Source organism: Vidua macroura, chromosome 1 (assembly GCF_024509145.1).
Source record: "Vidua macroura isolate BioBank_ID:100142 chromosome 1, ASM2450914v1, whole genome shotgun sequence".
NCBI classification, from domain to species: Eukaryota; Metazoa; Chordata; class Aves; order Passeriformes; family Viduidae; genus Vidua; species Vidua macroura.
Window position 1 is genome coordinate 111392389 of NC_071571.1, and position 14454 is coordinate 111406842.

General features: G+C 36.1%; 1 protein-coding gene across 1 annotated transcript in view; it reads left to right on the top strand.

The window, feature by feature from the left end:
• ASXL3 (ASXL transcriptional regulator 3) overlaps positions 1-14454 on the top strand; it is a 123603-nt gene that overhangs the window by 25436 nt on the left and 83713 nt on the right. Inside the window, exon 2 of the mRNA XM_053991396.1 lies at positions 2311-2393. Coding sequence (XP_053847371.1) covers positions 2311-2393 — 83 coding nt within the window. The remainder of the gene's footprint in view (positions 1-2310; positions 2394-14454) is intronic.

Below are 14454 nucleotides of genomic sequence, written 5' to 3' on the forward strand. Positions count from 1 at the left end.
AATCCACACAATGGGCAATTATTTACTCCAGCACTTTCAGCCTGTCTAACAGTCTGCATTTCAATTTGTCATTATCCCCTGAATGTGTTCACTTCATTCTGTGGTATTTGAAATCTGCCCTGTGGGTTTCATCAAACTTTCTGTAGTGGTGTTATGCATCCTACTTGTCGGTTTCATTGTTGTTTGGTGAAGATGATCTTCCGTATCTGTATGTCTGGCCATTGTTTCCACAACCAGTTCAGTGCAGCTTCCTCAGCACAAACTGCTCTCCCTTCTCCCATTGTCCAGGACAGGGTGACTTCTGATGTTTGCTTAGCATTATTGTTTCTTTCCCATTATTGTCAAACTCTCATGGTAATACTTGGCACTTTTACTGACTTTATAGAATAGGATGTGATGTCGTAGAGAAGGGGACAGGGCTACCCAAATTTTCTCAATTGCAGGGAGGAGCTGCCCAGGTGTGCTGAGGGGCCTGTACTCAGGAAGAGAAACAGGGAATCCTCCGCAGTGAGTAACCCCGCTTTCAAGTGCACACAGTTTCCTTCATAGCCGTGTCCAGTACAGTGTAGTATCCTCTCCTGTCCTTTCCAGTTTGCCCTTTGAAATGTTCCCAGTTCAGTTCTCTTTTCTCTTTATTTTGGTGGATTCTCATTTTACCTTGTACTTTGTCTTCTTTCTGAAGGTTAAAGTTTCCATTTTTCTCTTCACACCATTAATCTTTTCTCATCCTAGTCTTAATCTTTATACGCATTGTCATTTTTCCAATGTGTCATTGTTGTTCTGTCACTAATACATCATATCATTTCTCTTCCCTTGTGTGCAATGGCCCTTTTCCCAGCTCTGTGCAGTTTCTTCAGTCCTTACTTATTGCTATACATTTACTCTTTCCAACCTTCTCTTCTTTCTCCTTTCAAATCAACTTTTGGTTTTCCTTTCCTGATGGGTCCCTTTTGAATCTTGCCTACTGATGTACATGAGATAAGCTCAGTTCAACTCCCTGACCTTTCTGGTGCAACTTTCACCTATACCTTTTCCTTTGTGGAACTGAAAGATAAAGGATAAAAAGCTCATCTGTAACAAAGAATTGAAAGATCTGGTAAACTGCATTTTGGCTGTGAAAGAGAACAGGCAGGAAATCAGAACAGTAAAATGGCAGAAAAGGGCTGAGCTGGTCAAGCTGTAGTAAATAGGCAGTCTTTGGCTTTAGATGAGCTGCTGAGTTACAGCCCTGGCCAGCACCCTTCACAGTTTGACTTGTGTGATATGATGTGGTGGTGTCTCTAGTTCCTAGTGTGCAGGTATTCACATAGTAGTAGCTGCTTTCACAATTGCCATTATCTGGTAGTAACTACTACAGAGAAGCTCAGGATGATTTGAATTAGACCAAACTGATTTCATAGTTACAGAGGGTAGAAATGCAACTTCTGGCTGAGATATATTGGCAAGATGCTCTGGGAAGTTTGATTGCTGTGCCACACCTTTTACTGCGGATTGAAGGGTTTTGTTTTCCAGGGCTATCAGTCTGGCATTTTACAGGAGCAAAAGAGTGGCTGTTTGTTTAACAGCATAAAACTGATGGGGACAAAAAGGAAGTGGAAAATCAGAAAAATTCTTAGATGATGGTTCTATCTGTAAAGAGGACTGAGTTACTTTGGGCTCAATTGGAAAAGGCAAAGGAGTGGAAAACTGAGCTGAACGGGAAAAATATACTGCACTCTGTCATGTAGCATCTTGTGTGCTGTGGCTGTTCTGACTACTTCATTTTTCATTGTTTTTAGAATTAAAAGGCATTTTAAAATTGAAACCCCACTGTGTCAATTCTTACAGTAGCTTCTGGTCTACAAATGGAAGGTTTTAGCCAATTTTTTTTTCTGAGGTCATGGCAAAGCTAAGTGTAGAATAGTCAAATGACCTCCAAGATTTCTAAAGTAATAAAAATCAAAGAAAGTGCTAGTGGGTATTTTTTTTTTCCCTTTGGCTCTTGTGTTTTATATATTTCCCCTCATGCCTGAAAGAAAATCTGTTGCTGTGTCATAAAACCAGTTGCGTATTCCAACTTTTTTATTTGTAATCTGGTAAGAGTTTTCCCAGGCAGAGGTAGCAGATGATGTACAAAAGCAGCAAGTGAATCTTTTTCTTGCTGAAGTTTCCTGCGTTGTATCTGGCCTTCCAACAGACAGAGGACTCCAGTCTCAACACTATCATTCCCTGCCTTTTACAAATGACTGCATAAAAACTGCATGATCACATAACCTTTCATATTCACAGGACAGCTGTGTGTTGTCACTTACATTTATTATTTCTTTTTAGGCATTGGAAAAGTATCCCAACTCACCAATGACTGCAAAACAAATACTGGAAGTCATTCAGAAAGAAGGGTTAAAAGAAACAAGGTCAGTATTTATATGTTCTGTATTTCGGCTATCACTGTGAAAACAATCTAGGAATGGTGTATAATCTTTACAAAACTTCAAGTGCTGGCTTAATTAATTTCCAGTGTCAAAGTGGGAAATACAGTTGATGGGTTTTGATTGTTAGTTCATAGCTTTTAAAAGGGTTAGTTCCTGTCTTAACTTTGTATGTTACCAAAGGAGTCTGTGGGCCAGCTCCAGTCCAGTGGCCTGTCTTGAGAAAGACAGTGTCATTTTCTCAGACAGCCCAGTGCTACATCTCATTTTTGCTTAAGGACTGAAGCTCATCAACTGGGTTACCTCTGCCACTGTGCATGGAGAAAGTGCAAGATAAAGCTTTGTGCACCTCTCTCTTGGGTTTATGGTTTGGCACTTAAATCACTGTTAGGGACTTGCTGGTGTTCCCTGTGGTAACAGAGATTGTGCTGATAAAGGACTGGGAATGGAAGGAGAGGGAAGTTTGGACACTGGAGTCCAGTCTGTGTCTGCAGAGCATGGATACAGTAATTGATACAGCAACTCAAGTTGCTTGATAACAGCAAACTTTTGGTATAGATTCAAGTGATAATAATTACCCTTTTAGATGATAGATCTGTTATCCAGAGAGAGTGGAAGTCAATCAGTTGTCTGCCATTGCTGCCTGGTTCAGATGTACATGCAGCTTTTTATTCTCAAAGGTGACTATCTACTTGCTAGGTCCTCTAGTGACCTTCAAGTAGAAACTTGGGCAGAAAGTGAAAATAAGGAAAAACTGGTTGGCTGGTGGAAGTGTCCTTCCTACAAGATGCAATTGCCTCTTCTTCAAATATTACAGTGAAAGATTCTGTTTTAATAAATTAATACTTGTTGCTGTCTCAAAGCACAGGGAGACACGTGCTTCTATTTTAATTATGTTCTTCCAGTGTGGAACCTAAGGTTCAGAACAAGAGAACTTCAAAGTCCCATGTAAAGGTGAACCAGAAGTAACCATGGGACATATTTTTACTGATTTCATTGTTGTTCCTAGCAAACAGAACAGAGCACAATCTATGTGACTGTTTGCACAGCATAATCATGCACTTCATTGTTGGCAGCCTCATAACAAGCTCATAATAGCTATATTTTGATTAAATTGCAAAAGAGATGGTATGGAAAGTGAAATTGAATTTGCCACCTTTTACAGATTTAAAGTGCTTTAATTCCTATTGAGAAATTTCTTTGAGTATATTTGGCAATGATTCCAGGGAAGAAAGGGGATGAAAACTTTTGAAAATTAATGTCCAAACAAGTGTTATACCGCAATGATTTGCATACAACAACAACAAAAATGCAAGAAAACACAGTTTTGAAAATCTGTTCTATTAAGATACTGTTTGTCACAGCAGTGAATGAATTGCTTTCTTCTTATGTCTTGTGATATGAGACAATTGCATGGGAGGGGCTCTAATGCTTGCTAATAGCATTTCTTTGTAATTTAAAAAATTCTTGTTTTCATGATCAGTGCATGAATAAAATTTTGAGTGGAAAACCTATGGAAAGGAACGAAAGCAATGTTTTATGTTTTAAACATAGAAAAAGCCTTTTTAATTGCTGCAGAATGAATAGTCAGATAAAGATTCCTTTAAAGAGGTTCCAAACTAGATGATCTTTCATTTCTTCAGTTACTAAGAAACTGAGAATTGCAGAGAAATAGGAAAGAAATTCAGATTCGTTCTGATTTTTATTCATGGTACATGCATATATATGTGACAGTGTAGTAGATTGCAGGATGCTGTATGTGGTCATGAATTCTGGAAAACTGAGAAGGATAAAATTCATTGTACATTATACTTGAAACATTTTCATCCTAAAGTCCTTAACCTAAAAATTCTAAACTCTGCAATTGTAAAATGAGAAAATATTGATTCTGTATTGATTTCTAAGTATCTTAATTTTCATTTAACTTCTGAGTTCATGTAAAAATTGTGTTTCTACTGCATTTTAATATTGATTAGTGACAAACTTTCAGAGTTACCTGAGTGCCTAACTCATTATAGGAGCCAATAAGGAGTTTGACTTCATACACAGATTTGTTGATTGGGCTTCAGCATGTCACTAATGTTTGGTTTTCACAGTACTTGAATTTAGAGTCTCCTGTTCGCTTTGTCCAGCTCTGCAATTTCTTTCAATACCTTCCTGCCAGTTGGTGCCTTTGCTGCTACTAAAGATGGTCTTTCCTGGTCTCTCGCTGCAGCCAGCTATGATGAGAAAGGGATGTACATTTATGATGTGCAGTCACCTGGCCATAAGCAGCAGAATGGTACTAGCATATTTTATTCTGTATCGATTTGTGTATTCTTCCAAGTCTGAACTTGAGCCAGGAATATGTTACTACTCTAATACACTTTACTTATTCCTTTATGCTGATTATCATTGTCAGTAGAACCTTAGCAATTACTACATTAAGTTCTTAAGAAACTCTCCTCTCTACTCTTCCATTTAAAGATGAATGAGGTTAATTGTCTTAGTCATTTTTCATATATATTGTAGCATTAATTAATCTAAAGCTTTTTGCTGTGATAGTAAATCTGAAAGACTAATGTATGATTTTCAGCCATCTCATTGTCATTATGTGTAATCTTTAAAAAAACACTGTCAGACTATTTAGCTTCTTTTTCTTTTTTTGCCAGAAAGACATCAAGTTGCACATTTATTTTTGTATTACTAATATAATTAAATACAAAAGGATTAAATTAGAAATTTATAAAGCAGATATACATTAGAAAATAAACCAAAAAGCGCTACTGATACACCCAATGAGAGGTTATGCACCTACCTCGTTCTTTACATCTTGGGGAAGAAACAACTCATTTTTGTTTCTTAAATATCTTTCCTGTTACTCTGTTGGTTGTAAAATGGTCAGGCAGGCATTTCTTCTACTACCTAGAAGGAGTAAAAACTTTTGAGGCAAACTATTCAGGGATGTAGAAAATGTATGGCTTTCTTCTGTGGGTAGTGGCGGGGAGGGAGAAGTATTTACTTAACATTCATGCCTGTGCTGATGGTGAACTGTGTCAGGCCAACAGACCTGGACACTGAAATCTCTTTACAAGGAAGACAGGCAGCAGCACAGTTCAGAGCCCAGTGCTCTGGATTCTCTGTCCTGAAAACATTTCCTGTCCTGCTGTGAATTTCTACACTCACCACCTGCTGTCCATATACCCTAGCATGAGCTTTTGCTGATTTTGCTAGTCTGGCACAGACTACTAGTCAGAGTATGATCCACTCTCTTGCCTCGGTGCTCCTTTTGCCCTGTGCTGCTGCCTCGCTAGTTGTTCTCCATCTTGCATTTCTTTTCTTACTAATTGTTGTTAAGCTCTAAAATTTCCCCTAATGAACTGTTTTTGGGTTTTCAGCAGAATGTTTCTCAAATTCAGTAGAATTGCTATAACAATGTACTCTTGTCATCCAGCATGCACGCAGCTTTTCCAAGCTTTAGTGGCATCTGCTTATTAGAACTTTTTTTCTTTTGAAGCATTATATTTCTTTGTTTGCTTATGGAAGTCCATAAGAACCCAAAATCTTAAGTTGGCCTATATGGTACCTACTGCTGCTTCTCTAGCTATAGGATCTGCTGCTATGTCACAAAGAATATTTTGATAGATTTGAAGTAACTAGTTCTTGACAGGCCTATATATTACTCAACTTGTTATTTGCTAAATACTTCCAAATACTTTTATTCTATATTTTGTGGGAATTGAATTTCAGTTGCTGCATCTCTACTTCTTCAGACCTGCCTTTTTAATTTTTTTTTAATTGCTAATCACTGACTGTTTTACATTCTTTCAGAATCACTGATATCCTCTACAAATTCTCAAAAATGAATCAGCTTTAATTATCTATGGTGAATTTCAGCACATTTAACTGGTGTGAGAATACCTAATTTATTTAATTATCATCTAATCAATTTTCCCATGTTTGTTCCTGGTATTGGTTTTAGCAGCTGTCTAATCATATACACATTTCTGATTAGGCATTAGAACTCCTGTGCTTTCAGTGTAAGTACTCTGTGCCAACCCCTTCTTGAAAAAGCAAGTCAGTTTTCTTTCTGCTGGTGTGCTTACAGAAATATCTTTGTGCATGTTGTGTGGGTGAAATAGCTGAAGTTTAATTTCCTGAAGCCCTTTTTCTTCTTTTTGTGTTCTCCCTTGTTTTGCTAAAAATGACGAATCGTCCTTTTGTGAATGCTTAGTGTTTTAGCTGTTTCTTCCCTATGGGTTCAAGTCAACCTAGTATAGTCCCAGAAACTTGCCAGATGCTTTTCTGATCCTGTCTTTCTTTTCTCTTGGTTTTGTCCTTTTTTGTCATTACCTGGAAATTGCCTGCAGAGCCACCAGAAGTAACCTATCTGTTTGTTGCATTCTGTTTGGAGCACTGCACCTTTGTGAGGAGTAGGACCACTTGAAGACTTGCTTAAAATTATCAGGGAGATAAAAATAAGGCAGAAGCTGGTATGAATTAGTTGTTTGGATTAAGGAAGAGAAGATTGAATATAGGCATAGTAAATCTTCAGCTACCCCAAAGAAAGAAAAAGAGTGAAGGAGTTATCCTGAATGTCTGCTATGGACAGAACAAGAAATAAGGCCTTTATATTGGAGAAGGAGAAGATGCCAATTAGAAAGTACAAAGGCTTTTTTTTTTTTTTTTTTTTTTTTTTTTTCTAACAGGAATCATTAATTCCTGTCATGAGCCTTGGAAGAGATGTGAAAGGTTGGTAGTTCTCACTCCAACCCACTGTAGCAATGTGTCTTGCAGGAATTACATAGATTTGGTTGATCCTGCCTTGAACTAGGGAAATTAACTGGCATGTCCCTTGATCCATGTTTTTCTATGAATTTTTCTAGAACAGTTTTCAGTACTTGGGCCATACACATTGTTTGAGTCCTAGGGGAAGATATCCAGCCAAACTCTGATAAATGTTTGATGCTAATAACCCTAGATTATGTCTTGGCTTTCTGTAGTTCCCTTTCTCCTGTGCATGGTGAGGCTGGGAAATTGACTTGTCTGGGTAAGATTAAAGCCAAAGATTCTCAGTACAAGTTAAAAGCCAATAAGCTTTCAAAATGGGACAAGCTGCTTAATTTCTTGGAGTACAACTTTATCCCACAGCTATGCTAGCTATTTGCTTTCCTCCTCCATTAGATTTAGGACTGTGAACACTGGAATGGGATAATTTCATAGTGTTTTCACTATTCAGCTGGAGTAATTGACTTCTATATGGTCAACTAACTTGACATTATTCTGTTCAGGTAATTCATAAAACAGTTTTTTAAAAGTTGCTTTGTCTCACTCTGTTTTCCATTTTCCAGTAGGAATCTCAAACTTCATTCTCTTGATGTTTCTTTGTTCATCTTAATTTCAACTATGGGAATCAGAGCATCAGTTGTATCTTCTCTTCGTCTGTTTTTTCCTCTGTATATTTTGCCTTTTGCTTTGCAAGACTAAGCTACCTATTGATTTATTGTCGTGACAGTAGTCTTTCAGAAGACTAAGAAGAGATGCTTGCCACTGGCACTGGCAATAGTGCTGTTTCTTGTGCACTCCACAGTGTTGATAATATTTATCATGAATGATATCATAACATATTAAGTCTTCTGAGCCTAGGAAAGCAGAGCAAAGTATGACCTTAATAAATCTCAAAGACACTCTTACTAGATTTACAGTCTTTGTGCAAAAATATGAAACTAGTGGGTTAGCTAGAATTAAACCCACTTTGAACTGCAGAGTGGAGTCATCAATGGAATAAAACACGTGATCCGTGCAGGGTCTGTCTTTAGCTTTGAAGTTAGAGGGGACTCCTGAAAATATTACCATCACTTGTGAATCCTTTGATCTTTTTGACAGTGTCTCTTTAAGCCTTTGCATACTTCATCCTTAGAGCTATTGACTTAAAAAGAAATCCCTTCTGAATGCTCCTGTTTCTGTAAATAGGCTAAATGAGCTGGCAACTGTCTTCTGTTGTTTATCGTTTTCAAGTTCCTTGTTTTATTGTATGCATATAGAAAAATAATTTTTTACTTTCTTTCTCTGTAAAGTTATTCCAAAATGTCATTGTAATTCATAATTATTAAGTCACAGTTTTTATCTTTCACTTAAAAAAAGAAAAAAGCCCAAATGCCCTGCAAATACCAAAACCACTTACAAATTTAATTGAAAGAACCACAGTTTTTGTCTTAAGGCTGTGTTTGCCAGCGGAAGAGCACGGAAAGTTAGGAGGCTTCTGTGGTTGCATATGTCTGATAGAATTTATTTGGGAGCCTCTTCAGCTGAAGGGAGTGTATTGTTTTGTCTGAAGGTAGTTATTCCCTGCAATGGACTGAAAGGAAGCCGTGATGGAAAGAGAGGGCGAAAGCTATTCAAATTCTTTTGCCTGGCATTATTAGGTTGATTTTCATGCATGTACAGATGTGGCTTTTGGCTGTAAAGCAGTGAAAGAAACAAACTTTCAGTACAACCTGTCTTTCTGCATAAATTCACTTCAGACATGTCTTTGAAATGCTGTTCTTTCCAGTGTAACAACAGACCACCTAATTTGGTAGGCAGTTCTGATAGCAGCAATTTGCCAGCTGAAAATCCTCAGGCTTGCTCCATCTTGCCTAGATAATTCCCAGCATTGTTGTGTGGTGCAGTTTAACCTGGTAAAAACCAGTGGGTTTTCTATATTGCATTCCAGCACTGGAACTGTAACTTGCGTAGTCACACCTCTGTCACCTCTGTAATAATTATTTCATGTTTTGGCAGTGATGTAGCCCTAGAAGAGCTAAAGTATTAAGTCTAAGATCAGGGTTGTGAATTCTTGATTGCATATTGCTGCATTGTAATTACCCTACTGTTTAAAGCTTGCCTATATACAGCAGTAATCCCACCTTTGTATTGATTTGGAAAACGGGTTTTGAGTGAGATGTAGACCAGACCTAAAATAATAAAACCTCAAATGTTTGCCCTTAGTGAATTGCAAAGATGAAGAATTTTTTAGTGATGCTGAGTCTTCCATTGTGTATACCTATATAAGAAATATTTCAATACAAGACATTTAGCTACCTGGAATGTTTTTGTTTTGGCTTTTTTTTTTTTTTTTTTTGCCTGAGCCACCATTATCCTAACTTTTTCCTCCATATTTTAGTATTTTAGAAATTATCTGGAGTGTTTTATTTGTTTTAATGCTCTTCTTCTTTCCTTCACAGGACAGTGGAGTCTCTGTCTAGGGACTTTAATAAACAGTCCAGTAAAATCAGTCTGCATGTCAGTGGTTCTTATAAAACTACCTTTATAATTAAGATGTGAATTTAATTTTGAGTTTCAGATGATAAATGGCATAGCTTAAACTGTAAGCACCTTTTGGGTATGACACAGAATACTTTGGAGGATACTGTTCTTACTGATAAGAGTATTAATTCGGCATATGTAAAAAGAGAGTGAAGACTGAACCCAAGTAGTATTTATCAAAGCTAAATGTAGAGCTAAGAATACAACCTGGTCCTTATCTCTCCCACTCCCAGTGTCCTGTCCGTTAAATTGGTATCTACTATTATCTATAGTATCTACTATTTCCCATCTCTATGCAGTCCTGTGTCCCACGGGTTTCTGCAAGATGAATCTTCCTGCTTTCTCATTCAGGGTCATCCACCCCATGGTCTCCAGTTACCCTGGAGTCTGTCATCCTTTTTCCCTTCCTTTGCATACTCAAATTCCATTCAGTGTGCCTGAAATTTTATCAAGTTTTACACTGTAATCTTCCCAGTATTTATTTCATGTTCTGACTTGAGGCCAATCAAACATTCTGCCTTAGTTTGGTTCCCGGACCGATGATGAGAAAATAAAGCAATTCCATTCTTTCACCATGTCTGGGACCTTCAACTGGTGGTTTAGAAAAGTTCACATGGTTTCTTCTTTTGTACTTAGCCCCTGATTTGTGATCATGTTGAAGTTTGTTCCTGCATTCTTGGGTCAACTGAGATTTTAGAACAGTCGATTCTCTTTTCTTTAAGATTAGCGTCTTGCTGTTACTTTTCCGCATGCCTTTTTGCCCGTTTAATGTTCAGGACTTCAGTTTTCCATTTGGTACAATATTTCTCTGTATTTGGGTGCTAAAACATATATGATAAGCAACTTTTCTTCTTTCATGCAAATTATAGGAAATAGTCCTGCTTGATTTTTTTTTAAAAGTATTTTTGAATCTGCCATAAACCTTTTTGCTTTCCATCTATTAACAGTTCTGCAAAATGTATCTGTAAAGACTGGGAAAATGGGAATCTAGTGTGTGTGACACACTTGTCTCCTAGGTGCTATTAAACTATTTCATTTGTGCTATTTAGGTTTCTTCCCCTTCCACACAAGCCTAATCTGTATATAAAGCACTGTATGAAGCTTTTTATTCAGTTGATGATTTCCTGGTAAGGGAGAGTGACCTGTACAGTTGTTAAATATTCAAGTTATAATAATTCAGAGGATATGTGAAAAATTTGAAAGTTTATTTTTTTACCTGTAATAGGAAAAATTATGATAGTTAGATTTTTTGATGTGATAAACATTTCAAGTTCTAAATATCTATATTGCAAAAACTTTTTATGTTTAAGTGCACCCAAGTCCTTCCTCTGTATCACAGCCTAATATTCTGAAATTAGGACCTCCATGAATTTAATGTTAAAGATACTCCTTTTTTAATACAAGTGGAAATCCAGCAACTTAAATGTAACAAATAATGTATAGCAGTGCAGATCTTAAAAGATTTACTAGTTTTGTGGAGTCATGACATCACTTCCTATTAAAGGGTGTTCTATTTTGAAGAATGAGGTGGACATCAGCTATGACTAGATAATGTAAATTTGTCAACAATTCCAGTGTTGCTTTTCATAGTGTAATGATTCCTTTATCAAAATATTTTTATGTTTAATGTAAGAATTTAAGTTGTGTTGGCCTTTTTCTTGTGTCTCTCAGTGTAGACTTATATGGAAAGAGACTGAAAAGCAACAATATAGTCAAGGCTGATGAAAAAATAAACCTTCTACATTATAAATTGGTGTTACCAAAAGTTTATTGTGTCCTATCGGTCTTCCCATATTTCTCCTAGATTGTGTAACTACACTGTATGCTACAGCTCTTTTTTTCTATAATGTTTCATTATTTTGAGGAGTAATTCTGCATTAATTAAATACTGCATTATTAATTAAATTATTATTAATTAATTTATAATTAATCATAATAATTAATTTATAATCAATTTATCTATTATTAAATTAATATTTATTTATTATTAATTAATGTTATTTAATTTATTATTATTTTTTAAATTCTGCATTAAAATAATGTCTCTTTTTCAAAAATAAAGATATCCTAGAGATGTAAATGTGTTTAAAACAATCAGATACTCTCTGAAGTTACATCAGCAAAGTTTCACCATATCTTCAATCCATCCTCCCAGCAGTGAAAGTTTTAGGGTTGGTCTATTTGTTTGGGGTGGGGGTTTGGTGGTTATTTTGTTTTGTGTGTGTGTAGTATGTTTCCAGTAGTTTAGTGCATTAAGCCTCATTAAAAAAAAAATACTGAAGAAATGCAGTTTTCCAGTCTACAGACTGATTGTTTTCCTTTTTTCCAAAGTCTGGCTGCAGTTGTATAAGTATGACTGTGTGAAAGGTAGGTAGATTAAATGTGTTTTCTGATTCTCCTGCCTTAATCAGATTGTTTTGCCAGCATCACTTTAAGAGAAGCAAGGACATAGAAGAGCTTTCCAATAATAGTTGTCCATTGTTGTCCAGACACAAAATTTTCAAAAATATTCTAGGGAGATTGAAAGTTGACAGAATATGTTTTCTTTCCATCATTGTCCTGAAATGAAGATCTACCACATATTAACACTAAAGTACAGAGGTAATAAACCAGTGGTTTTGAAATACAAATCAGAAGGAAGAGAGCTTAATGTCAGTGCAATTGATATAACTAGTATTGCTGGTTAGGGGCAAAATGTAAGAATCTTGCTGAGTAGGCAGTAACCTTGCTCAACTGTCTTGTGCTTGGAAAAGGCAGGACATCTACTGGATTTACTTCAGGTAGTATTTGGACAAATGCGATTCAACACATAAGCCTGTCAGGACCAGCCATAAATATAAAAATTTCAAACACAGACACTTTAGCTAGAAGGAGTCACCGTTTGAATGTGCACTCTGGTAAAATATGCTTAGGAAAAGAGTTTAATCTATTGAAGGCTTAAAACCTGCAGTGAAAATTGAAGTCTGGCTGAGAACTTGAAGACATGCCTGCATTTAATGGATTTATGAGCTTTTGTTGCACCATACAAGTAACCTAAGAAGCTGCTTTTCCTTGCAGGTGTAAAATGAATTACTCTAGGTTTCAACTTGCTAGTTGCTGATTGAGATTTACTTGTTGGGCTTGAATTTTTTTGGCATTTGTTTTGTTCTCTGTATTTCCCTTTTGCATTGAAAAGTTAGTATTTAAGCCTTTTATTTATTACTGCTTTGAATTTCATTTATCCCACAGCTGACTTTTGTCTTTATTTCTAAGCATTCTGTCTTAAGGGACATGCACAACATCCCACAAAATAGTATAATCTTCTTTATGCTATTTCTAGTATTCCATAGCAACTGAGGGGAAAAAAAAGGAGACTAAACTGAACGCTACAACACAGGCAATTCATTACAGATTTTCCGCTTAGTATTCAGTAAATTGTCAAGTCCTTATTTTCATCATTAGCATATTTTTCACAGAGCAGAAGCATAGCTGTTTCTGGCAGACTGAATTAAATCTGTTTTACTTGAATGTGAAAGAAGAAAACATTGTCAGGCTTTCTATGAAAGCATCATTTTCTAGTAATAATTTATTTCTCTGGAACAGTTTGCTGTGGATGTCTTTATGTTTCTATAAAGATATGGGTGTGTATGTTTCAGTCTACCTGTAATTAAACCATTTCATAGGTGTAGGGGAAAAACCACAGAAAAATCTATGAGGTTTTTTTTAATTTGTTTCTGGTTGGGTTTTTTTTGGGTGGTGGTTTTTTTGGTGGTTTTTTTTTTTTTTTTTTTTCAGAATTTCAGTGTCTGAGGACAATGAAAAAGATCAGGTATAACTATCCAGAAAATGTTTTACATACATGAATTTCCTTTCTTTGTAAGGCTAGTTGGTAGCAATTCCATTTTATTCGAGTCTCGCAGGTAATCTTAATTACTGTGAAATTAAATTACGTGCATCCTTGCCATTTCAAAACAGAATTTGAGAAGTGCCTGAACATTTTGCTTGCTTATGTACTGTCATGTGAAGTAAAAATGTTTTATTCAAGGTATGATTTTTCTTTCAGCAGTTTAGAAAGCTGTCTTCTATTTCTAATCCAAATAAACTCTGCATTGGTCACCAAGTCTGTTTTATGATAGCTGTGTGCTAGATCAAGTCATGGTGTGGCTGACAGATATTTACACTATTAAAAGAGAACTGGGGACCAAAATGTACATCTCAAAGGAAAGTATAAATAAAAGAACTAAAAAACTACATGTATGAAATTGTGTTTATGGGCTTGAGCATGTAAATAACACCTACAGACAAATTCACCACTGTACATGTACACATGCTCTTATGTGCATATAAATTGGAAATTACAAAATTATAATCAAATACATCCTTTGCTCAATTATTCCAAGAGCTGAGCATGGGAAAGAGCTCAAATGATCCTCAAGAACTGTTTTGCTGTTTGCCCTCAAAAGCTAAAAGAGGACAAATTGATTTCTCCCTCATTCCCTTTGGTTCTCAATGTATTTGTAATATGAGGAAAGGAAAATGGGTTCTAGTAGCTCTCTTCAGTAAGTACTACCTCCCATCAAGAAAAAAACAAGTGTACATAGCTGAGTCACCCTATTTAGGATCTTGCAGCATCCATAGCTACTGCTGCATTGTTAATGTTTCAGTAGGCTTGCTTAAGATACAGTTATTTGCTATGAGAATCCGTGGAGATACACCATTCAGAGATTCACTGGCATGCTTTTATATTTAATTAGCAAATAAAATAAAAAAGTGTGGGATC